This window comes from Arvicanthis niloticus, chromosome 1, assembly GCF_011762505.2.
Source record: "Arvicanthis niloticus isolate mArvNil1 chromosome 1, mArvNil1.pat.X, whole genome shotgun sequence".
In the NCBI taxonomy this organism is placed as follows: Eukaryota; Metazoa; Chordata; class Mammalia; order Rodentia; family Muridae; genus Arvicanthis; species Arvicanthis niloticus.
Window position 1 is genome coordinate 136,963,479 of NC_047658.1, and position 24,940 is coordinate 136,988,418.

General features: G+C 37.8%; 1 protein-coding gene across 2 annotated transcripts in view; it reads left to right on the plus strand.

The window, feature by feature from the left end:
* Ric1 (RIC1 partner of RAB6A GEF complex) overlaps nucleotides 1–24,940 on the plus strand; it is an 86,189-nt gene that overhangs the window by 37,357 nt on the left and 23,892 nt on the right. Inside the window, exons 4-11 of one of the 2 annotated variants that reach the window (XM_034506453.2) lie at nucleotides 3,952–4,059; nucleotides 11,199–11,341; nucleotides 11,467–11,600; nucleotides 13,380–13,471; nucleotides 15,510–15,598; nucleotides 20,403–20,547; nucleotides 21,537–21,585; nucleotides 23,235–23,387. In XM_034506453.2, the coding sequence (XP_034362344.1) occupies nucleotides 3,952–4,059; nucleotides 11,199–11,341; nucleotides 11,467–11,600; nucleotides 13,380–13,471; nucleotides 15,510–15,598; nucleotides 20,403–20,547; nucleotides 21,537–21,585; nucleotides 23,235–23,387 (913 nt within the window). Of the gene's footprint in view, nucleotides 1–3,951; nucleotides 4,060–11,198; nucleotides 11,342–11,463; nucleotides 11,601–13,379; nucleotides 13,472–15,509; nucleotides 15,599–20,402; nucleotides 20,548–21,536; nucleotides 21,586–23,234; nucleotides 23,388–24,940 lie in introns of both variants that reach the window. The other variant, XM_034506444.2, reaches the window with a different exon arrangement.

Sequence of the window (24,940 nt, forward strand, 5' to 3'; positions counted from 1 at the left end):
GGTTCTTATTAGCTTTTCATAAAGAACCATGGATTAATAGCTATTTTAGAAGTTTCCAGTACAAGAGATTTGACAGTAGAAAAGGGTGTGTGGGGGTGATGTAAAGGAAGAAAACATGGCAGAAAGCAAAAACATATGAAAGAAATGACAGTTGACCACTTCAGACAGACAATTGCCTAGAGAAAGTTTAGGGGAGAAAAGTACAGAAGAAATAAATTCCACAAAAGCTTTGAAATTGAAATAGTTGAGGAAACATGTATGGTTATAGAGCAAAATAAGAGAGGAAAACAGAAAATAGGTTAATATGAGATTCATTTTCTAACTTAACAGGTGTTTAAGATTACAGGCTAACACAAACACCATTAACATTTTAAGAAAACAAAATGTAAATGTCCCAGACCTACACAAAGATTAAACAGATGAAGTGCTCAGTACAGTAATGTAGGTTCATGTGCTTATAGAAGTTCTATTAATTTGAAAGTTAGAACTGACTAGACAGTAAAGAAACAACAAGTAAGAGCTCTGATATTGATTGGGGAAGGACGGAGATAAAATCTGTGATCTGTGAGTAAGATGGCCACTGAGAGTGAGAGGCCTATTGCTCAGGTTAGATCACTACCTAGCATGCACACAGCCTCACACTCTGCTCCCAACACACACACACACACACAAGCAAGCATTTTTTTTTAAAGCGTGCTCAGAGCTGGAGAGATGGCTCAACAGTAAAGAGCACTGGCTGCTCAACCAGAGGACCTGAGTTTAATTCCCAGCACCCACATGGCAGCCCTCAACTGCCTTTAACCCCTGTTCAAGGGGATCCGACATCCTCATATACATACATGTAGTCAAATTACCAATGTACATAATATAAAAAAAAAACCATTGTGCTCTGGAAGAAGAGTTACCATTTTCTTTAGAGGTGTTGCCATTGATAGATACGTTTATTATTCCAATAAATAACCTCCACTGATGTACAGGGAAGCACCTTTATAACTCAGCTGGTGGGCATGGATCAGAGCAGGAAGGGACTTGTTGAGAAGATGAAGCTTTTAAGTGAAAGGGAAAGTGTGCTAACTATAATGCATTGGAGGTTAAATCCATGTTAAATCCAATAATGAATCAGTCCTGCATTAAGGAAAGAAAGAAAAAGCACTTCTCCTTTGAGTCATGTAACCAAGAGCAAGTCCAGAGTTGAATTTTGTACTTCATCTTCCTTGTGTTCATTGTATGAGTGAGTCTGTGCCTGCTTGAAGGCTGTCTTGGAAATCTGTTTTGAACCTGTTTGTCCCTGTTTCTGTGTGTGTCCCAATGTGTGCCTGTCTAATGTATGAGCTGTGTGTATGAGTGTGTGGTATCTGTCTGTCTGTGAGTGGTGTAACTATCCATAATAAAGGACTTTGCTCTCTGTTTATTGAACAGCATAGAAAATATCACATGGAGAAGGAATGGGATATTTTACAGAAATCTTAGCAGAGTTTTAAAAGTATTAAGTCGCTGACTCCAACTGATCTCTACTAACCAGATAACAAACATCATTTGTTTATCAAGCAGTAACCATAAATAGTTGCTTTCAACCTTTATGGTAAGTTTTAGGAAGTTGTTTTCAACTTCTGTATCAGCTGCGTTCAGCAGAGTTACACCTGCAGTATCTGGGTCAAAGGCATGGAACAGTACTTAATGTAAGAATGTAGCTATGCAATAGCTTAAGTTATACAAGTTGGATACATAAGAAATCCAAGACAAGTAAGGTTGGTTGTTAATCGTTCTCTTAAAGGCAGGTTAAATAAACAGGCTGAGTAGGCTAGCAGTCTTAATTCTTAGGTGATGTCAAGATATATTATTAACTTTGGTTGTGAGGTTCAGGAGAAATTCTAGTCTTTTAGAATGTTAGAGATATTTTCAGAATATTGCATCACCAGAAGAAGGGACATAGAAAAGGGTAATGGTTGAAAAATGACCAAATTTTAATTTATGTACACATGAAATTATTAAAAACAAAAATGTACTCAGACACAGTAACATAAAATTGTAATATTGGCAGTTTGAGAGGTGGAGACAGAACACTCACTCAGGAGAGAGGCAAAGCCTTTAAGATATAAAGGTAAATAATTGCTTTGAGCACGTGTGACATGATTTTTCTTACAAGAAAAAACTATAACATTCCCTCACTCAGGTCACCCTTATCGCCCTCTCTGAAGTGCATAGTTTTAAAGTGACTAACCTGTCAGGTGTCTTCATTTTATTTAACTTGGGGCTTTCTCTAAGGTTGGCTTGTATCCAAATTTTCAGAGAGTACATTTTTTTTTTCTTTTTCATGAGTCTTCCAACACTATTTGAATTTTAAGTACTACTTTGAAAAGTAAAATTAGCTTTAAAAGCATTTAGATTTGGAGAATGTCCTTGGATAGTGACCACAGAGTGGTCACTGCAAATGTGACTGTCATAAATTAGTCTCTCATTTTCTTTTTAAAGATTGTTGTTACATTAACAAAACATACAACTTTAATGGTTGAGTATCAACCTGCTTAGCCTGTCAGACATAGAAAGACTCAAATATTCCTGGTTACTGCAGTAGCAAGATGACAATACGCTACCATCAAGCTTGTATAGGGGGTTGGGGGGAAGAAAAGAATAGAAATCCACAAACAAAAAGTAAGCAAAACAGGTTTCTGAGCAGCAAAGTGATTCTCACAAACACTAGAAACCTCAAAAACTATTGGTCTCCTTTAGCTTTTTGCTTTTAACTGTAGTAGTAGTGTTAATAAATTGAGTTGCAGGATTATAGATAATTGGAAAGAGAAATGATGTCAGCAGGGAATTGTTGACAAGATTGATAGCTGCTACAAAAGATACTGTGTTGGTTAGGTTTATGTCAACTTGACACAAGCTAGAGTCATCTTGGAAGGGGGACTTTCAGTTGAAAAGAGTACCTCCAAAGACTGGCCTATAGACAAATCTGTATAGAGATTTTCTTGCTTAATGATTGATGTGAAAGAGTCGCTGGTGCATAAGAAAGTAGGCTGAGCAGGACATGAGAAAGCCAATAAGCAGCATTCCTTCATGGCCTCTGCTTTAATTCCTGCTTCCAAGTTCCTGCTCTGGGTTCCTTCCCTGGCCTTCTTCAATGATTGACTGTGATGTAGAAGTATAAGCAAAATAAACCCTTTCTTCTCCAAGCTGCTTTGGGTCATGGTCTTGGTCATAACAATAGAAACCCTGAGACAGATACATAACTATTAAATCCCAACACAGGCAATGAGGAAGAGTAGCAGTCTGGTGATAGCATATACCCATGCCATGTGGAGACAAGGAATTCAAGAATTCTGTAGTCTTTTTAGGAGGTGTGTGCTCAGTTTCCTGACATTGACCTACCTATTCTTGTGCAGCCATTAGTCACCATGGATTTAAATACATATTCCATTTTGTTATTTAGTGCCAAGACATTTATGAAATAACCAAGAACATCTCTGAATCAGACGTTAATTCTGATAAATACCCACAGAACAGGAATCAAAGATAAGGTGTGGAATAAGGTGAAATGAACGAACAGCTTAGACCGTATACCACCGAATATGGAATGATACATTGCTTCTGTAGCTTCCTAGCTAGGGAAGCACTCTAGTCACTTAAAATAATATTGGTTCCCTTGAGAGTTCAATTTCATTCTCCCCTCCCCTCCTCTTCCCTCTCTTATTCCCTCCCACCCTTCCTCCTTCCCTCCTGCTTTTTACCCTTGGTCCCCCAACACAAGTTAAATTAGTCAAGCTTATATATATCTAGTTGGTATATAAATGTATCTACTGTGATAGAATTCAAGTTTGATTTTCATTTTTGAATCTATAGAATAAGCACCTAGTCTGTAAACTTGGTTATATTTGTTTGAGTGGATATTCAGTACAGATTGGGGAAAAATTAGATATCTTTGTCTTAACCTTGTGCTATTTCTCTTAGAGGGAGTCCACAAATGAAGGGGATACCTCATTTTAAGGAAGAACATTGTGCTCCAGCTTTGAATTTAGAAATGAAAAAAATACTGGATTTGCAAGCACCCATCATGAGGTACAGTATGTTGGTTACGTTTGAGATTTTATGAGTACAAAAGATCATGTAGTTGGTTAAATCACATGACAAACAAGAAAATGTTTGTATTTCAAAATTTATTAATTGTTTGAGTGTATGATATGATAACATACTAAAAAGATTCAAATAAAATCATTTCTGTAGAGGAGAAGAGGGAGCTGTCTCTTTCTACAGCCTCCATATGTTTCTTGGAAGTACATGTACACCTGAAAGAATATTAAGCTTTCTGATTCCAGTGTGAATAAAGATTGTATGACAAGACAGTAAGAAATACTAGAATATGGAAGTCTATTTATACTTAATGATTTTTTCAGTTTAACTTTATTAATTGCTTCATGGTTGACCTTTTAGTTATTACTGTCCTTTCCTCTGCATATATATGATTTTTGTCAACAGTGTACAGCTGTGAAAACAAATGAGGCTCAATCCTTCAGAGACTTCCCAAATACACTGTTGATCAAAAAGCAAGGTGTATATAGCAATAAGAATGTGTGGTCTTAAAAGGTATTAGAAGTTTGTTGTTCTAGAAGAGTACATAAGCTAATGAGACAGGTTTGGGGAAAAGATTTTTTTTTGATAAGGTACCTTTCAAACATATTGAGCCATGGGGCCAGCAAGATGGCTCTGTAGATAAAAGTGCTTGCTTCTAAACCTAATGACATGAGTTACCTCCCTAGAACTCACATGGTAGGAATAGAGATTGATTCCCAAGGTTGGTCTCTGACCTTTAAACATGCACCAGGGTATGCCCAAGCACATACACCCCAGATAAATAAATAAAACTATAACAGTTTTAAAAATGAAAAGACTAAGCATATGACTGTTGTGAGCTATGGGGCTATATAAGTGGAATTTCTACTTTTTAAAAGACCTCTCTAATTTATAGTTTAAACAAAGGGCTTTTTTCACCGTTTCTTTTGTTAAACCACCACTCACTAAAACAAAGAGCAGAGTTGCCATGAGAGTGGTGAGCTATTGTCATCTCCCCATTTAGTCTGTGTTCTTATTCTTTTTTTATTTTAATTGAATATTTTATTCATTTACAATACAGATATCATCCCCTTCCCCATTTCCCTCCCTAGAACCCCCTATCCTATACCCCCTTTTCCTTTATGCTTTTATACCATTTTGATTACATGCATGTATTAAGGTCAGTTCTAGGTTGAGGGTCTAGCAATACAATAGATGCAAATAGTCGAGGAACAAGCAACACAATAAACACAAATAGTCAAAGAAAAAGGAAGGCATTAAACCCAGTTACGTGAACACTCCCATGATCACTGTTTCTAAAGGCTTGTCAGGATGACCGAAGTATCTGAGCCTACTTCCCTATCCTAGTCCAAGGTCATTTTCTTGTCTGAAGCTTACTTCCTTGTTCTAGCTTAATATTTAGATTCCTGCCTGAGATTACTTCTTTGTTGTAGTCTATGATTTAGACTCCTACCTGAAATTACTTCTTTGTTCTAGTCTAATGTCAGATTCCTGCTTGAAGCCTATGTCCTTGTCATTGGCCAATGTCATATTCCTGCCAAGCAACCCCAAAGGCTCTCCACCTCTCCCCCTTTTTTATTTCATTAACAAGACTGAGTCTGTCTTAGGTCATTCTGACAAGAATTCCTTCCTTACCTGTCATGGAAAATGCATTATCAAAAGAAATACACTTCTGTCTTAGGTTGGTAAGGCTCTGTGCAGAATCTTACTCGTCCTTGACTTGGTAGCCTGTTAATTTAATAACTCTGTCTGGGGGTCCATTTTCAGGTTTAAACCATGTACTTTGGCTGTCAACATGTTGATGTTGTTAAAGATAAGCTTTAACATGATGGGCAGAAATAAAAGTATTCTCAGGACAAGAAGGGCTAGCCTGATCAAGCTATATATGCCATTCCTGAGGTTTGTCTAAAATTGAAATACTGAGTTCAGGCTATGGATAATTTTATCAGCATTATCTACAGCATCAAAGGTCAACAGAGGAGCATTCTTTAAATTCATGATCTCACTATGCAAAGTTAACACACCCAGAGAGGTGTTAGGATTATGCCAAATATCCTACAGGTGTCTTTAAACTTTTTTCTAATTATAATGACAATCATTTTGAATTTCAAAAGTAAGACTACTCCAATGATATTTGTTTTGACACTTGGGATGGGTCCTAACTCTTGAACCCTGAACCTCCTTCAGATAATTTGAATGAGTTATAGAGCATCATTTGTTGTTCCAGATACCTATATAAATCCTTTTGTATACTCAATACATTAGTAACATTTTTTTTTTGCTAGATGGTTAACAAAAATAGTTGTCTTAACTTCTTGTGTCAATGCTATTGCAAAAGCAGTGGTGCTAGCATTTAATGGAATTAAAGCTGTTATACCAGCAATAATGAAGCCTGCTACCCTCTTGCTTCTGCTTAAAGCCTAACTCACTTCTTCCAGCACTTTCAAGCTTTTTTTCAGAGAATCAAGATTTTCTAAAACTCAGGACAGTGAGATGAAAGCTGGTTGATAGACCCCTGTAACAAACATGCCAGGTTTCAACACACTAACATAATTGGAAATTATACACTCAGTGCAACTTACAATAAATGCTGTAGAAGAGACAAAACCAATTTTTAGCTTGACAATTAAAAGAGCCTTAAAACATGCACTAACCCTTGTTTGAAATCTAGATCCTGTCCCAACATTATCTCTTGCTATCCTAACATCATAACAAGCTACAGCTAGCTTCCAAATATGTCTTTGACAAAGTCCAGATCCAGTCTTCTAAAAGTAGACTGTTATTTCCCATATTGGATTGCTTTCTAGACCAGTGCATGATTGAGTCCTAATAGCTAGTCACCTTTAAGAAGAATACAAGAGACATAATTTCTCTTTTCTGTTCTCTATCCCACAAGGTCTAAAAACTTGAGGCAAGGCAGCCTGTCCCATCTGGGATATAGTCAAGCAAAGGTGGGTCAGGAACATATGTCCAATGCAGCTCCCCAGTCACCCTGTCAGGGCACTCAGCAAGCTCACAGGTCGGCATCATTCTTTGCCTCAGGAACAGTATGTCTCACCAATCTTTTTAAAGTTCCATGGGCCTCTTCCACAGTATCTTGTTTTTGAGGATTATACAAAATCCCTGTAATAAATTGTTGACAAAAATTCTTGACTGCTCAGCTGCAATTGCCAGACCCATTATCTGTATTTTTTAATTGGATATTTTATTTATTTACCTTTCAATGTTATCTCCTCTCCCATCCCCCCACCCCAAAAAAAACCCTTATCCCATCTCCCCTCCTCCTATTTCTATGAGGGTGTACTCTCACCATTCTCCCATTCCCACCTCCCTGCCCTCGAATTCCCCAACACTAGGAAATCCAAACTTTCAGGTACCAAGGCCCTCCACTTCCACTGATGCCTGACAAGGCCACCCTCAACTACCTATACAGGTGGAGCCATGATTCCTTCCCTTTGTGTTCTCAGGCTGGAGGTTTTAGAATGGCTACTCCAGCTTGTTTCATAGGACCATTTGCTTGAAAAATTGTTTTCCAGCCTTTTACTCTAAGGTAGTATCTGTCTTTGTCACTGAGGTGGGTTTCCTGTATGCAGCAAAATGCTGGGTCCTGTTAATGTATCCAGTCCGTTAGCCTAAGTCTTTTTTTCGGGGAGGAATTGAGTCCATTGATGTTAAGAGATATTAAGGAAAAATGATTGTTGCTTCCTGTTAGTTTTGTTATTAGCGGTGGCATTGTGTGACTATCTTCTTTTGGATTTGTTGGAGGAGGGTTACTTTCTTGCTCTTTCTAGGGTATAATTTCCTTCCTTGTATTGGAGCTTTCCTGCTATTATCATTTGTAATGCTGGGTTTGCGGAAAGATATTGTGTAAATTTGGTTTTGTCATGGAATATCTTGGTTTCTCCATCTATGGTAATTGAGAGTTTTGCTGGGTATAGTAGCCTGGGCTGGCATTTGTGTTCTCTTAGGGTCTGTATGACATCTGTCCAGGATCTTCTCACTTTTATAATACCTGGTGAGAAGTCTGGTGTAATTCTGATAGGTCTGCCTTTATATGTTACTTGGCCTTTCTCCCTTACTGCAGTTAATATTCTTTCTTTGTTTTGTACACTTGGTGTTTTGGTTATTATGTGACAGGAGGTATTTGTGTTCTGGTCTAGTCTATTTGACGTTCTATAGGCTTCTTGTATGTTTATGGGCATCTCATTCTTTAGGTTAGGGAAGTTTTTTTCTATAATTTTTTTGAAGATATTTATTGGCCCTTTAAGTTGGGAATCTTCACTCTCATCTATACCTATTATTCTTAGGTATACCTATTATTCTTCTCATTGTGTCCTGGATTTCCTGGGTGTTTTGTGTTAAGAACTTTTTGCATTTTGCATTATCATTGACAGTTGTGTCAATATTTTCTATGGTATCTTCTGCACCTGAGATTCTCTCTTCTATCTCTTGTATTCTGTTGGTGATGCTTGCATCTATGACTCCTGATTTCTTTCCTAGGTTTTCTATCTCCAGGGTAGTCTCCCTTTGTGATTTCTTTATTGTTTCTACTTCCATTTTTATGTCCTGGATGGTTTTGTTCAATTCCTTCACCTGTTTGGTTGTGTTCTCTTGTAATTCTTTAAGGGATTTTTGTGTTTCCTCTTTAAGGGCTTCTATCTGTTTGCCTGTGTTCTCCTTAAATTTTTTGAGTGTGTTATTTATGTCCTTCTTAAATCATCATCATTAGAAGTGATTTTAAATCTGATTCTTGCTTTCCTAGTGATATGGGGAATTCAGGACTTTCTAGTGTGGGAGAACTAGGTTCTGATGATGCCAAGTACCCTGGGTTGCTAATGCTTGTATTCTTGCACTTGCCTTTCGCCATCTGGATCTCCTTAGTGCTACCTGCCCTGTCTCTGACTGGAGCCTGTCTTTCTTATTATCTTGGTTGTGCCAGAACTGTGTGGGGTGGGTGTTGCTACTGGGGTTAGAGCAGAGGCCCAAGATCTGCTCAGTGCTCGAGTCCAGACTGGAAGGAACCAGTGCTCTGGGCCAGGAGTGAATTTCTGGGTCCCAGTGGGTCCCAGTTACTCCATGTTTGGGGCAGGTGTTGCTGTCTCCTTACCGAGATACTACCCGGGTTAAAGCTCCTGGGAGGCCCTCTTCCTCTGGGTTTTGTGAGATTGGGGGCAGAGCCGCTGCCCAGGATCTGCTCTGTGCTTGGACCCAGACTGGCCTGTGTTCTTATTCTTTAGTCCCCATGTGGAAAAGAAAATCTCTGTTACTTGCTAAATGAGATTAAACTGAAAATTTTTAGTTTAGCATATTCACTGTGTTGATATTTGCTCAGGATGAAAGCGTTTTCAAGACTGTGACTTGAGGTGGCTTGGTGTATAAGAATGTTTGCCTCATCAGCATGACACCCAAGTACAAATACTCAGCCCACATTAAAATATGTGTGTAGGCCACCCAAGCCTGTAACTCTGTGCTGTGGTGGACAGAGACAGGGTGATTGATTGCTAGGGACTGCTGGCTGCCAGCCTAGCTCAACTTTAGTGAAATACCCTTTCTCAGTATAAGGGTCTTTCACTTATTCTCCGGAATAAGGTGCAGTGCGATAGAGCAGTACATGCCTCCATATGTGTATACATATGTGAATACATGGATGTACACACACACACACACACACACACACACACACACACACACTTAAAGTAAAATTTTAAAAGACTCAGTTGATGCAGAAGGAATTTAGAATGTATGTGGGCACCAAACAGGGTGAATACAACTTGGTTTATGCTTCCACCTAGTGGTAAAGCCATGTAACACATGGAAGTAGGATAGCCCTTACAAAAAGAATTTCTCGGGCTGGAAGCATACGCCATAGTAGAGCATGTTTTCACCATGGTCAGGGCTCAGTGTTCACATTCTAGCACCACCAAAGTGAAGGGAGGAATTGCTTCCAACTTGTGTCACTTTGCTGGATAATTTATGTCAACCTGACACAAGTTATAGTCATCTGAGAAGGGAAAGCTGTAATTAAGAAAATGTTTCCATAAGATTGGGTTGTAGACAGCCTATAAGGCATTTTCTTAATTAGTGATTGTGTGTGATGCCACCCTTGGGCTGGTTGTCCTGTGTTCTATAAGAAAGCAGGCTGAACAAGCCATAAGAAGCAAGCTAGTAAGCAGCACCCCTACCTACATGGCCTCTGCATAAACTCCTGCCTCCAGGTTCTTGCCCTGTTTGTGTTCCTGTCCTGACTTCCTTTCATGATGAACAGTGATTTGGAAGTGTGAACCAAATAATCCCTTTCCTCCACAACTTGCTTTTGGGTCATAGGTTTCATAGAAGCAGTAGAAACCCTAAGATTTTTACCTGTGTGAGTAGGGTTCTTTAAGTGTGTTGGCAGTCTCAGACTTCTCTCAGACTTACAAAGAAAGAATTACATTTTAAACATTATTAGCTGGTCAAATACATACTTCTTGGAAATTCTCTATACACTTGTAAATGAGACAGAAGAAACTGAAAGACTATATAATCAGCTATTTCTACTATCACAACAAATGTAATCAACTAAAATTAGGGATAATTATTATCATGTTGCTTTAGGAGTAAAAGTACTGTCACCTTTTATTTTCAATCAAATAAAAAGTAAAGATAATTGCTGAGTATCCAGTAGTTTTGTTATTGTTAAAGAGCATATTTTAAAGATAAAAATTTGTAATTGTGAGCTTTAATAATTGGTTAATTAGAAGCACTATTCTACTTCAAGTTATATGTGACAGCATGTGGTACATGCATGATATTCCTTACTTACACCATATTAATAACATCCTTTAGAACTTGGTCAGAATCCTAAATTGAAAAATACCCATGTTTGAGAAATGTGAAACTTGTTATATAATCTGTGGAGCCAATGATGGACTAGTCTAATTTAAAACATACCTTACTTGCTTACAGAAGTTCCCCCCACCCCGTGTGTGTGTGTGTGTGTGTGTGTCCATGTGTCCACCTGCCTCTGCCTCCTGAGTGCTAGAATTAAAGGTATGCAGAAGCAATTTTTGAAAGTTGTTATATATTCATTGTTTTCCCAGTATGCTGTCTTGCAAGTTAATTGACTTGAGTTGCTTGCTTTCCTCCAGTTTGCAGTCTGTGCTGGAAGATCTCCTTGTTGCAACTTCCGATGGACTTCTTCATCTTATTCATTGGGAAGGAATGACAAATGGAAGAAAAGCCATCAATCTTTCTACAGTACCATTTTCAGTAGACCTTCAGTCATCTAGAGGTAGTTATACTTTATATATGAGGTAGAACCAGTTGTTTAATATTGGGCATATGGTAGTACTACCCAAATATATGAAATAGTAGCTTATTATAACCCTACTCCATTTATGTGGTTTTCATTAGTAGGTTCATTCCTCGGCTTTGCAGATGTGCACATTAAAGATATGGAATACTGCGCCACACTTGATGGATTTGCAGTTGTGTTTAATGATGGAAAAGTTGGATTTATTACACCAGTATCGAGTAGATTTACTGCAGAGGTATGGATTGTACATTTTGAATTATTTTATTTTACATGTATTAATTTTGCTTTATTTTTAAATTCTATATTCTCTTAGTTCACATAATTTTTATTCAAACTATATAGACAGTTGTAGGGTTATTGACTCTATCCTGTGGGAAATGACCATTTGCTTTCATCTTCTCCAGCCCCAACACATTCATAATCTTTACAGTAAGGTTATTATTTTAATGAGATTATTGTCCATTGTTTAGTCAGCATGTAAATTCTGTTAATACCAAACTATATAATATGGCAATGACTAGTTTTTCCTTTTCTGCAGATTTTTATTTACACTAGGAATTAATAATTGTTTGGTTCTTTATGTTTAGTTATTCTGTGTGTATGTATATATGCCTTTGCTTATGCACACATGTATATGTGCAGGGTGTATGTGTGTGTGTGTGTGTTTGTTTGTAGAGACCAGAGGGCAACCCAGGCTACCATTCCTCAGTCACTGTCATCCTTGATTTTAGAAACAGATCTCTCATTGGCCTAGAGCATGAAGTAGACTAAACTAGCTGGCCAGTTAGTTTTAAAGACCTACCTGTCCTCATCTTCAGTACTGGAATTACAAGTACATAAAACCAAACTTGGCCTTTTACATGGGTTCTGGGGATCAAACTCAGGTCCCGATGCTTGCAAAGCAAGCACTTTACCCAGTGAGTTGTAACCTAGCCCTACATTAGTGTATTTTTTATGTACTTACCTCTTAACCCTAAACTGACTGTTAGTTGCCTTATTTTCTCCATTCTTTAAGTCATTAGGTGTTTAATCTTCTTTAAGAATTTTCTGTTAGAGCTTTGTAGCCTGCTCCAGATAAACTTCTCCAGAATGGTAGCTTATGATAGGCCTTTAACTAAGATGTATTTTCTGGGTTTTCTTCTTCTTCATCATAATCATTTTCATCATCCTAAGCAGTCTCTTCTATTTCTTCTTTTAATTGTATATCCTTTAATAACTATTGCTTTTTTATTGTTAAATAGTAAAGATGTAAATTTTGCTGTTGTGCAGAGTCCCAAAATAAAGTTGCTATTTTGTGCTTTGGTAGATTTTGATTTATGGAGTTCACCACCACAGTGTTTGTTGACTGGTCATTTTTTTTAAGGGGTCCTGGCCATTCTTTGGTTTCTTCCTTACTCCTTTCTCTTACTCTACTTTTTTTTCTCCCTCTCCCCTTTCTGTCTCCAGTGTTCCTTATAAAGAATCCTATAGTCCCTTCCAGAGGATACATGGACCTGATTCCCCCAATATTCTGATATTTGAGCTTTGGAAGACTTAAAAACTAGAAGGTTCAAGGTGTAATCTTGGACTTTTATTTAATGTTCACACAAAGGAAAAATGTTTAGCTTTCTATTGGAGTTGAAGTTGGTCTTTTTTGGCTGCTCACATTAGGAATATACTCAGCAAGGAACCAAGTCTTCCTAAGTAGACTATGACCTAACTCTACCATTCTTTCAGAGAACCCCATATTCCTGTGTGCTTTGTGTGCCCAACATGGAAAGTGAGCTATTTCTAAGCTCTCTTTACTACTTCTCAGCTTCTAATGTGAATGCTTTCCACTTTTCCTTTGTCTTTACTGTTTCATTCTTCTTGAGAGAAACCATTTAGATGATATGATAGTCTTTGTGAGAGATTTCTTATGCAGGTAAAACCAAATGATAGCTTATTAAACTGAGTCTTTTTTGGATGATAATTGTTGGATCCACAATAACTTTAGGGAGATACTTTGTAAGCTTTAATTCTTTTCTTAATGTAGCAACTTCATGGAGTTTGGCCACAAGATGTCATTGATGGGACTTGTGTTGCAGTAAATAACAAATACCGACTAATGGCCTTTGGTTGTGCAAGGTAATTGATAATTCATTCTAAGTTAAACTTAAAATATCTTAACATACTTAGGGGCTTGATTATGCCTGTCATAATTATCATTCGTCTTAAGATAAGATATAAAGCTGTGCTGTTATTTTTAAACAAAGGTAATGAGTAGATTCCAGATGCTGAACATTTGAATGAGTAAAAGTGAGATGTTTAAACTGTAGAAAGTTGAGATACCAATAATAAAGAGTAAATATGTTAAAATTCAGGGTCTTTGCTGTTAATACTTAAAGACATCAGTATTTATTTATCATTACTTAATTCCTTAAGGTATCAGAGGAGGACACCTTCTTCAGAAACACCATCTTCCCTTTGAAACAGTGCCTGGAGCTCACTAATTAGATTAGACTGGCCAGCTAGCCCCAGCACTGTGATTACAGTGTACACAGCACTGGACCTACCTTTTCATGTGGGTTCTGGGAATTGAACTCAGGTAGGTCCTTATGCTTGTGTAGCAAGGACCTTACATGAGTATGTAATTTTATTTAATTAGTGAATATTTGTAAAGTTCACATGTAAAATCAGTTGTTGTTGGTTTTTTTTGTTTGGTTTGGGTTTTTTGTTTGTTTTTCTGTAATTAATATCATGTAAATGGAGAGTTTTAAGATAAAATTGAAACATGAACATTATGACACATGTTTATAATGCTAACATTCATGAGGCTGAGGCAATAGAATTGTGAATTTGAGGATATTGATTACAGTCTGGGCTACATAGTGAAGTCTAGACCAGTCTTAGTAAATTCTTTTAAAAAGGGAGGGTGGGAGGGCAAAAAACGGGGGGAGGGATTTTGTGTTCATGATTTGATTTGTTCATATTTTATTTAGAATTTAAAAATGTGTGGTCATTTATGTTCCCTATCATGTTTGTCTCCTAAAACAAGCAGAAGAGGAGGGCGTCTATATGTGAAACACACACATTTGCTGTCCAGGTTAATGCGTATTGCTAAAGTTCTTTCTCATTTATTTTCTTTCTTTCTTTCTTTCTTTCTTTCTTTCTTTCTTTCTTTCTTCCTTCCTTCCTTCCTTCCTTCCTTCCTTCCTTTCTTCCTTCCTTTTTTCTTTTTTTAAAGATTTGTTTATTTAATTTATGTATGTGAATATACTGTCACTGTTTTCAGACATACCAGAAGAGGGCATCAGATCCTATTACAGATGGTTGTGAGCCACCATGTGGTTGCTGGGAATTCAACTCAGGACCTCTGGAAGAGCTGTTGTGTTTATAAAGAGATAAAGAGACTATATTCTATGGAGGTGTGGAGAGGTATGGGGGAAGGGGATGTCTCAGTGGGTCCATGCCGAGGCATTTCTTCCCCCTGAGGGACCAGCCACACATCATTATAGTATAGAATAGAGTTTATTCAGGGCATAAGGAGGGGAGCCAAGACAGTAGTAGAGGCAGAGAGAAAGAAAGAGAATAGAGAAGTAGAGGCTGGCCATGACCACATGGAGAGAAGGGGAAAAAAAGGGGGAAGGGAAAGGGGAAGGAGTGAGGGAATGGGGAGAAACAAGAGGCAAGAGAGAGCAAGAGAGAGAGGAGGGTGCAAGCAGCCCCTTTTATAGTGGGCCAGACCTACCTGGCAACAGCCAGGTAACTGTGGGGGTGGAGTTTAGACAGAATGCTAACAAGAGCAGTCAGTGCTCTTAACCACTGAGCCATCTCTCCAGCCCCAAGTTCTTTCTTTCAATGTTATAGATACGATACTATATGAATATACCAGCATTTTCTTCCTCTTGTTGCTATGTGTTCAGATTGTTTCCATTGTTTTGTAATATTATATAGTAGAATGAGTGATGTGTGTTTCCTGGGAAATGTTAGGAATTTCTAGAATATTTAGAAAGGAAATGGCCAGACTTGAGATTATGCATTTGTTTAGCCTAATGAGATGACTAATAACTCACAAAATGATTTTCTACTTTATACACCTTTCACTGGAACATAGATTCCCATGATGGTGCCTTTTTTGTTTATCTTGGTTATTTTTCCCTGACAGTGTTGTTTGTTTTCACAGTGGTTCTGTGCAAGTTTATACAATAGACAACACTACTGGAGCCATGCTGCTGTCTCATAAACTAGAGCTTACAGCAAAGCAGTATCCTGGTGAGTGTGTGTAATGTCTCTCTTGGTCTGTGAGGTTAAATTCTAGCACCGCCACCTCTCCAGCTCTGTATCCTGTTTCTCCCTTACACGTAAATGCCTATAGTAATATTTTATTTATATATTATGTATAAGCAGAGATACCCTGTATAGTCATTACTTTTCCCATTGCCGTGACAAAATACCGTACAAAAATAACTTAAGACAGGAAAATTTGGGGCTGGAGAGATGCTTGGCAGACAAGAGCTGCTTCCCTTCCAGAGACCCTGAGTGTGATTCCCAGCACACACATGGTGCCTCACAACTATCTAATTCCAGCTCCAGGAGAAAAAATGCTGTCTTCTGGCTTCTACAGGCACCAGGCATGAAAGTGATCCATAGACATGAGTGCAGGCAAAACACCTTGTACACGTAAAATATTTTTGAAAGAGAAAGGAAGAATGTCCTTTGGCTTACAGTTTAAGGAAATGTAGGTTGTCATGTAAGGAAAACATGGGAGCATGAGACAGCTGGGTACATCATGTCTGTTGTCGGTGGGGGGGGGGGGAATCCTGGGGCTCAGCTTGCTTGCTTCCTCATTTCTGTCCAGTCTGGGTCTTTAGGTGCTGCCCACTCCCCTCAAAGAGCGCTTTTGGGACCATCCTCTTGTATACCCATAGCTGTGTTCCTGTGGTAGTTCTAATCTAGTCAAGCTGAAGTGAAGATGAATACCCTTTACTTGAGCATCACACTGTATTGAACTATCGCAGTTTGTTCCATAAACAACACAGTTAAAATAACTAAAACCTTTTTAAAATAAGTGATAATGAACTAGAAAAGCTGTGTAACTGAAAGCGGCCTTTCTCAAACATTTGGGTGGGGGAGAGAGATGCAGGTTCTTGGCTATGTTCACTACACCCGATATTAAGCCCTCAGATGTCACAGTACCAGAGTTAATCTATGATTATATTTCATATCTTGTCCCAGAAGACTCAGGGAAGACTTCTTACAGGTGATGTCCCCTTCTCTTAGCTCAAGTTCTTTTGACTCCATAATAATCTTGGCAGCCTCTACCCCATTGGCAGATGTAGCAACTCACTCTCTCTGTCACCCATCTATGTTCCTAATCGTTCTATCTGTCTATAACATATATGTGTATGTACATACATATTAGTTTTTCAGTGCAAACCGATTTTCAATTCTATGTCACTATCCAAAGCCTAAGAATGACAGGTCTTGGGGGGTGAGGGGGTCTTCCTAAGGTTTTCAGATAGTGTCCTGACATGCCAATCTGTGTTTTCTGCTTATATCTTAAACCCACAGGTTTAATGCCTTTTCTGTTTTAAAATAGTGTATCTATCTGTATTATTCTGTTTTAAAATAGCGTATTTATCATACACTAGAGTCAAAATTGTTGTAATTTGAAGTGTATACAGGTTTCTTTTTCTAAGTTTTACATAAGAAGAAAGTCTTTTACACATTAGCCCAGGTTATCTAAAACTCATTGTGTAGTCCAGGGTGGCCTTGAGATTATAGCAGTCATCCTGTGTCAGCCTCCCAAGTAAAAAGATTGGTTCTTAGCAAAGTCACCATACACTTTCTTTCCTTTCAGTAAGACCCTTCACCTCTGCAGTTATATATCAGCTTTCCCATGTTCTCTTTTATGTATCTGAACTGCAAACACCTTTGCACTTTGTGGCCACTAAGAAAATAAGGGTTATGAGAACACAAGCTCTGCTCTATGGAAACAGTGTGTGTAATTGAATTTTTAATTTTTTACTTCTTGAATTTTTCCATTTAATACTTTCAGGCCACAGTTAATCTTGGGTAATTATTAAGTGTAAGAAATAAAAACACCAGTAAGGAGAACTACTGTACTGGTAATGCTAAGCTTAACAAAGCTAACTTTGAATTAAATAATGTATGCGCTAAATAAATATTATTAACAAATATGTGATAAGAATCTGGCCTAAGAACTTCTATGTAAAGAGAATTAAAGAGGCCCTGGAATAGCTTTTCATCCCTCATCTCTTTCTAGTCCTCACTTGATTTAGTTTTAGCTTCTAGTTTCCTTGTCTAAACATCTGTAATCTTTACCTGATTTCATTTTATTCTCCCAAATACCCACTGAGTGCAAACTGCATGTTAGTATTCTGAATGCTAGATGTATAGAGAGCTGGACACTCTTAATGAACCCTTAATGAATCTGTGCTAGTCACAGAACTGAATCTATACTTGGTGTCAGTGGAAATGCTTTTGACTAAAACTAAAAGAATAAATGTACTGTGACTATAGTATCTATTTTCTGAAATAGCAAGAAATACAAAGGTATAACAAAGCTCTTGTTAACCTTTATTTGACCGTTTCCACATGATCATAAAATAGCACCTGATTTCCAACCTTTACTTTTTTTGCATTTGCATAAAGAATGAAGCAATCAAGGTATATTCTAATTTTTGTATTTAAAGTGGGAAAGGAGAAGGTCTCGCAGAGTTAACTTTATCTATTCCAACTTTCTACTTACTTCTAATTGGTCATAGATATGACCTGTAGCTATGTTAGGCTTCAAGAAAACCTTGGAAGTGATTTTGGACAAGGGAGGAGGGTGGTATCAGAATTGGAGTCTGTCTCCAGCAGTGTCTCAGCTTTTGTGCACATTAAGAGCTACCAAATCCCTGTTGTGCTTTTTTTATGTTTACTGTCTCTATGATTCCTATGTAAGTTATGCCAAAGGGTTTGTTTGTTAAGTTATTGGGTCTAACCTACTTAATATCTGTCTTAGTAATTTAGAGCATTTTTTAAAAGTGCCCATAAATAAAGTAATATTTGATCTCATTTTTAAACATCTTTATACTAATGGAGTGGGTACGCTTACTGGATTGGAAATAACCATCTGCATGTCTGGTTTTAAATTGATTTTCCTGGTTGAGGGTGCTGCACAGTTGGAAGAGTGCTTGCCTGTCGTGGCTTTTGTTGTTTCTCAGTACTGCTGGAGAGTGAGGTCTGCGGGCTGTCAAGATGATACTGGACATTTCTCCAGTCGTTATTTCTGAGTACTGTCTTTCTCTCAGCCTTTTTTGGGGGACACTAATTAGATACTTGCTGATGTTCTTTCTATATTTCTTAATCCTGGCTTCAAATTTTAAAAATTTCTCGAGACTGAATTCTATAATTTGTTTATTTATTTGCTTGTTGATTTATTGATTTTTGCTGTCTGTCTCTAGAATTACTAATTTTTTTCTTCAGTTTTAGTTACTGTGTTTTTATTTCTAAAGTCTGTTCACTTTATCTGGCCTGTGTACATTCTGTTCTTCATCACAATCTTCTCATGTGTATGTTGTATGTGTCTTCATGTGCACAGGCCAGAGGTCAACATCACATGTCTTCCTCAGACACTTTCTAGCTTAGTTTTTGAAACAAGATTCCTCACAGAATTAAGAGCTTGCCCAGGTCAGCTAGACAGCAAACCCCAGAGATCTTCCTGTCTCTGCCTCCCCATTAATGGGATGGAAGGCACATGATACCATGCTTGGCATTTATATGGGTTCTGTGAACCAAATTTAGGTCTTAATGCTTACTTAGTGAGCATTTTATAATCTGAGCCATCACCCAGATTTTCTCTTATTTCATTTTTTATTGAGGAGGGAAAGAATACACGTGTCACAGCATTCTTGTCGAGGACAGAAGACAGATTTGGAGAGCAGGTCCTCTCCGAGGTGGGTTCTGGGGACCTAACTTAGGTCCTTGGACTTGGCGTAACAGGCACTTTTCCCCACCAAAGCATCTGGACAGCCATTTTTGTTTCTTTAGCTGTAAGAAGAGTGGTTGTTTTATGCTGTGTCTACACTAACCTAATATCCAGAGACTTTGAATCTGCCTCTGCTTTGACTCATTTCTTGGGATTTGTTTATTTACATATTTTAGCCTTTTTGACTAAGAGCTGATGTTTCTTGACAGTTAAGTTTGTGGCTGCTTCAGGACTTGCTTTGCATTAATAAGGTCACTTGGGTTACTACTAGAACCCTTTACATTGTATTCTCTGTATAAACAGTATTCTTGTTTTGTTTTCTTTTAACTACATTAATTATACAGATTATAAATCATGTGACAGAGGACTGTCATGGGACTTTTGTTTCTGTTCTGTATATTGGCTAAAACATGGAACAATTCCCCTCATCTACATGGCAGTTTATCTCTTACTCTCCTTCGTACCATGGATGCAGCCTTTATAATCTTGGCATTACCTGGTATCCTTACTGTATTTCCAGGTGTGGGCAAGCTCTGAACTTTATCTCCTGACCCTCACATGCTATGTGAGTCACCAGTAATAATAAAGATTCTCAGAATTTGACAGATAAATTCAGAGAGAAAGTACTTTTTCTCAGTATTTTGAGACATTCAACATCATGGTTTCAGTGTTAAAAATCATGTAGGATATCGTCTGATGTACCACAGAGACAGATATTTGCTCTCAGATTCATTTTTATCATGCTCACTACATAAAATGTTTGCTGCAACCTTATCCCCATGTTACAGAAGCTGGTTCATACAAAGCAAAAACTCTGAGGATTACACAGTGCTAGTTATTCAAGATAATCACTGCAAAGCCAGCCTTCACTTTCTGTAATTCACCTGCTTCCTACGGTGTTCAGGCCAAGGCTGATGGTGGCCTTAGTTTTCAGTACCTTCCACAGATAGGGTTCATCCTAGTTAGAATTCAAGTAGTCTGTGCCATTCTGTGTGTTTGGATTTGGACATATAGCTTGTAAAAAGTACTAAGTATTTCTGAACAATCTTTTTAACCCTTCTCACTATCTTTTTTTCACAGACATCTGGAACAAAACAGGAGCTGTTAAATTGATTAGATGGTCTCCTGACAACAGCGCTGTAATCATAACCTGGGAATGTGGAGGCCTTTCTCTATGGAGTGTGTTTGGAGCCCAGCTGATTTGTACACTTGGAGGAGACTTTGCGTGAGTGAGAGAGAGAGAGAGAGAGACAGAGAGAGAGAGAGAGAGAGAGAGAGAGAGAGAGAAGAGAAACTTTAGATAAATAACCTATTGTTTCCCTGACAACTTGTATATTCAGAAATGCAGGTCATAGAGCTACCTTTATTTAAAATTTAAAAAAAAAAAAAAAACAAAACTATTTTACTGTTAAAAATTTTTTAATGGTGTACAAAATAGTAACAAACATTAGAGGTTAAGATTACATCACATGCACATCAACACACTTTGCTCAGATTTTCCGTTCTTCTCACCAAACAGCCCCCTCTGCCTTAATGCCGTATGTAATTCGTATGTAAATCTAGACTGCATATGTGGCAGAGAACATCATGCAGTGTTTGATCTCTTGTTCCTCAGCCCCACTCCCCTCTCTCGTTTCCTCATGTCTTCTGTCTTCTAGGACATGCTTCTCTCATAGTTCCCTCTCACTGTCATGCCTGTGTATGGATTCTGCATAGGAGAGCCAATGGGATGTTCCGTCTGTCTGAGTTTGGTATACCTCACTTACATGACCTCTAGTCCCATCCACCCTTATTTTACACTTACACCAAAACACTTTGTAAAGCTCAGATTTACCTTATTGAGAAGATATTGATTCTCCAAACATTGACCCTCCTAAAACTGACAGTTCATCTAGTAAAATGTATTTACTGATCCTAAACACTAGGAGAAATAAACTTTTTATGAACTCAGTTATATATATGACCTCATGTTAAGGCCAGCTTGGGCTTACATAATAAGACCTGTCTCAAAAATAGCACTATGAAAAACTAAACCAAAAAGTGCTGCTTTAAAATAGAAATATGTAATAATGCATAAGTGTTTCAGTTTCATGTACTGTTGATGTATTTTTGCATTAAAAGAACAAAATCAATTTGATTTTTTTTTAAGCTAAAGCTGAGTGGTATGTATATTATACGCCATTGGAAGACAACCAAGTTTCTGTTGTGTTTTAGTTACAGGTCAGATGGTACCAAAAAAGATCCCCTTAAGATCAACTCCATGGTGAGTACTTTCTGTTTAAACACAGGTGCAGCTTGTAAACCTGTGCACCCTATAAACCCAGAGCCTTTTCTTCACATTGCTCTCACAGCATCAGAAAGCAATCTTGTCTCAGTAGGTTCATTTTTGGTGAAATTGATTTACTTGCATATGTAAAATGGGGTTTCTTTCTATGTAACCAAGGTTAGCCTCAAAGTATATAGACCAGGCTAGCCTTGACCTAATAATCCTCTTGCCTTTACCTTTGCAATGACTTTGTCTTAAAACAAAAAACAAAAAACAAAAAAAACAAAAAAAAAAAAAAAAATAGGGTAGAGGCTTCTGAGGAATGACCTCTTCTGGCTTCTATATACACACATACACACACACCCATTCGACCTTCACATACCTCATAAACACACACACAAACACAAGTTTCTAATATAGTAACATTTCTGTAACTACTAGTCAGTGCCTTTAAATTGCATGTATTAACCATTATTATCAGGTTTGCTAAGTTGGTATTTCAGCCACAAACTAAAGATCCAAGCAATTATTTAGCTCCAGGTTCAGAGAGAAATCAAGAGAGGGCAATAGAACAGGGTGTCATCTTGCTTCTATGTGTATCCATGCACACGAAGGTTCACACACACACACAAAATAAACAATTATTTAGCTTTTTATTTTCCTTTTTTCTTTTTGGTTTTCAAGACAGGTTTTTCTCTGTGTAGTTTTGTCCTGGAACTCGATCTGTAGACCAGGCTAGCCTCAAACTGCCTGTGCCTCCATCTCCTAAGTGCTGGGATTAAAGGAGTGTGTTCTCACCACCCAGTAGTTATTTAGCTTTAAACACTTTGCACCAGTTTATGAGCCTTGCTTACATATTAAAAATTACTAGCTTCAAAAAATCTATGATCAAATCTAGTTACAAAATGTAATACTGATTGGGCTTAGAAAAATATATTTAAATCATTGACCGTACATTTCTCAACTGAAGAAACCTCTGTGTAGAGAAACTAGGTACCATGGCCAACACAGTGTAACAAGGTCAAGCTGGAATGAGAACACCTGGGGGTCTTTGCTGTATACAAAGGTTACATCTGTTGCAGATGCTTTCTCACTGAGCTTTGTGTCATAGAGTTTGAGAACCAAGTAAATTAAATTGAGACATGACAAAAGAATTTTTAGGTTTGTAATCCTGAAATTGAAGCTGAGAACATTATATAGTGTTTTACCATTCTAAGTAGAAGGCAATGTCAGTGGTTTCCTCTGGCGATAGTTTAGATGTAGTAGATGCCAAGAATCATTGATTCTGGTTTAAAAAAAAAAATTGTGTGTCTGTGTAGATGATATGCGTGTGTGAGCAGGCTTCCATGCAGATGCCAGAGGACAACTTTATGGAGTTGGTTCTCTCCATCATTCTGTGGATTCTGGGGATCAGACTCAAGATTCACACACTTTCACACCAAGGGTCTTGACCTGCTAAGCCATCTGTCTTATCCTGCATGTGGTTCTTGTCTGTTATTTGTTATGGTTGCTCCAGCACTCAGAAGACAAGAATTGTGCCTTGGGTTATTGCATATATTGACTGTTTTCAGTATATAACTGAGGTTATAAAAAAAAAACCAAAATAACTTTGTGTTGTTTTGACTTTTTTTTTCTCTTCCTTCAAGAGCTGGGGTGCAGAAGGCTATCACTTATGGGTAATCAGTGGATATGGTTCTCAGCACACTCAAATTGAGACTGACCTCAGGAGTACAGTTAAACAACCCAGCATTTTGCTATTTCAGTTTATCAAGAGTGTACTCACTGTAAATCCGTGTATGGTAAGTAATTAAAACTGGGATTTTTCATTTGTTTTTCTTTTAATGCCTCTTATGGCAGAATTTTAGGTCATTTTCTATGTCCCACAGATTTGAAAATATTTCTAAAATTGTTAACTCTACTTTCTTTGTGTATTTTCTGTGATTCAAATTTCTTTAAAATTTATGCCAAAGTCTTATTTCTGAACATGTTTTAGACTTGGTTTTTGGGGTTTTGGGTTAGGGAAGGGGGGTTGTTTGTGTTTGGTGTTTTATTTTTTTACAAAAAATAATGCTACAAGCATTTGAAAGAAGCCATATTTATATGTAAGATAACTTGACTAATTTAGCCTTTAACTGGACAAGATTTCTTAGAGTATGTTTTATTTAGATACTTCTTAGAAATATTAGTAGGTGGGGGTTGGAGAGATGGCTCAGCAGTTAAGAGCACTGATCGCTCTTTCAGAGGGCCTGAGTTCAATTCCCAGCAGCCACATGGTGGCTCACAACCATCTGTAATGGGATCTGATGCCCTCTTCTAGTGTGTCTGAAGACAGTGACAGTGTATTTGCATACATTAAATAAATAAAACTTTAAAAAAATGTTCTTGGTGGTTGGGGGGTCGGGGAGATGGCTTAGTAAAGTGTTTGCTTCACAAGCCTGAGATAAAGATCGATCATGTTAAGGTGTGCCTGTAATCTTGGCTCTGGGAAAATGGAAGCAAGAGTCAGCCAGCTCCAGTTCAATAATGCACCCAGTCTCAAAACCCAAGGAGGAGAGTGATTGAGGAAGACCTTCACTTCACGCACTCTCTTACATGCACACAAAAACACACGGATGCACACATACATACACACCTGGAGAGAGAACAAAAATCCTGAGGCCAGGGCATAATTGCACACACTTGTTATGCCACACACTTGGGAGGCTGAAACAAGAGGATCACAATGATTATGTATTTTAGTATGCTACAGATATATGCTATGGGTACATATTTTGGTACCACCATCAATGGCTTTTTAACAGTAAGTGATGTAACAGGTTATTTAAATTTTACAATATATTGAAAATTAATGTGAAAATAATTTAGATCTCAGAAGTCTATACTATAGTAAGGATCCACAGAAAAATAGAATAGAGTATATTTTTGCCCTTCCCCATTCCAGATAATTTTAAAGCCTCCTTCTGGGGCTGGGGAAATGGCTTGGCGAGTGGGTAAGAGAGGAGTGGATTTTGAATACCCAGAACCCACGTAAAAGTTGGGTGGGTATTACAGCCATCTGTAATTCCAGCAGGAAGGAGGTAGGGATGGAGAACTCCAGAGCAAGCTAGCTAGTCTACCTAGTCAGAATAACACTCTCCAGGTTCAACAAGAGATCTTGCTTCAGTGTATACGGTAGAGAAGAACTGTAGAGGAAGAGACCTGACATGAACCTTGGATCACCACACATGCAAACACATATACATACAAATGTGTGTGTGTGTGTGTGTGTGTGTGTGTGTGTCACCCTTGATTGTATTTTGCACTAAATGGGAAAGAGATAGGATACACTGTTTGATTTGAATATAAGAATCTT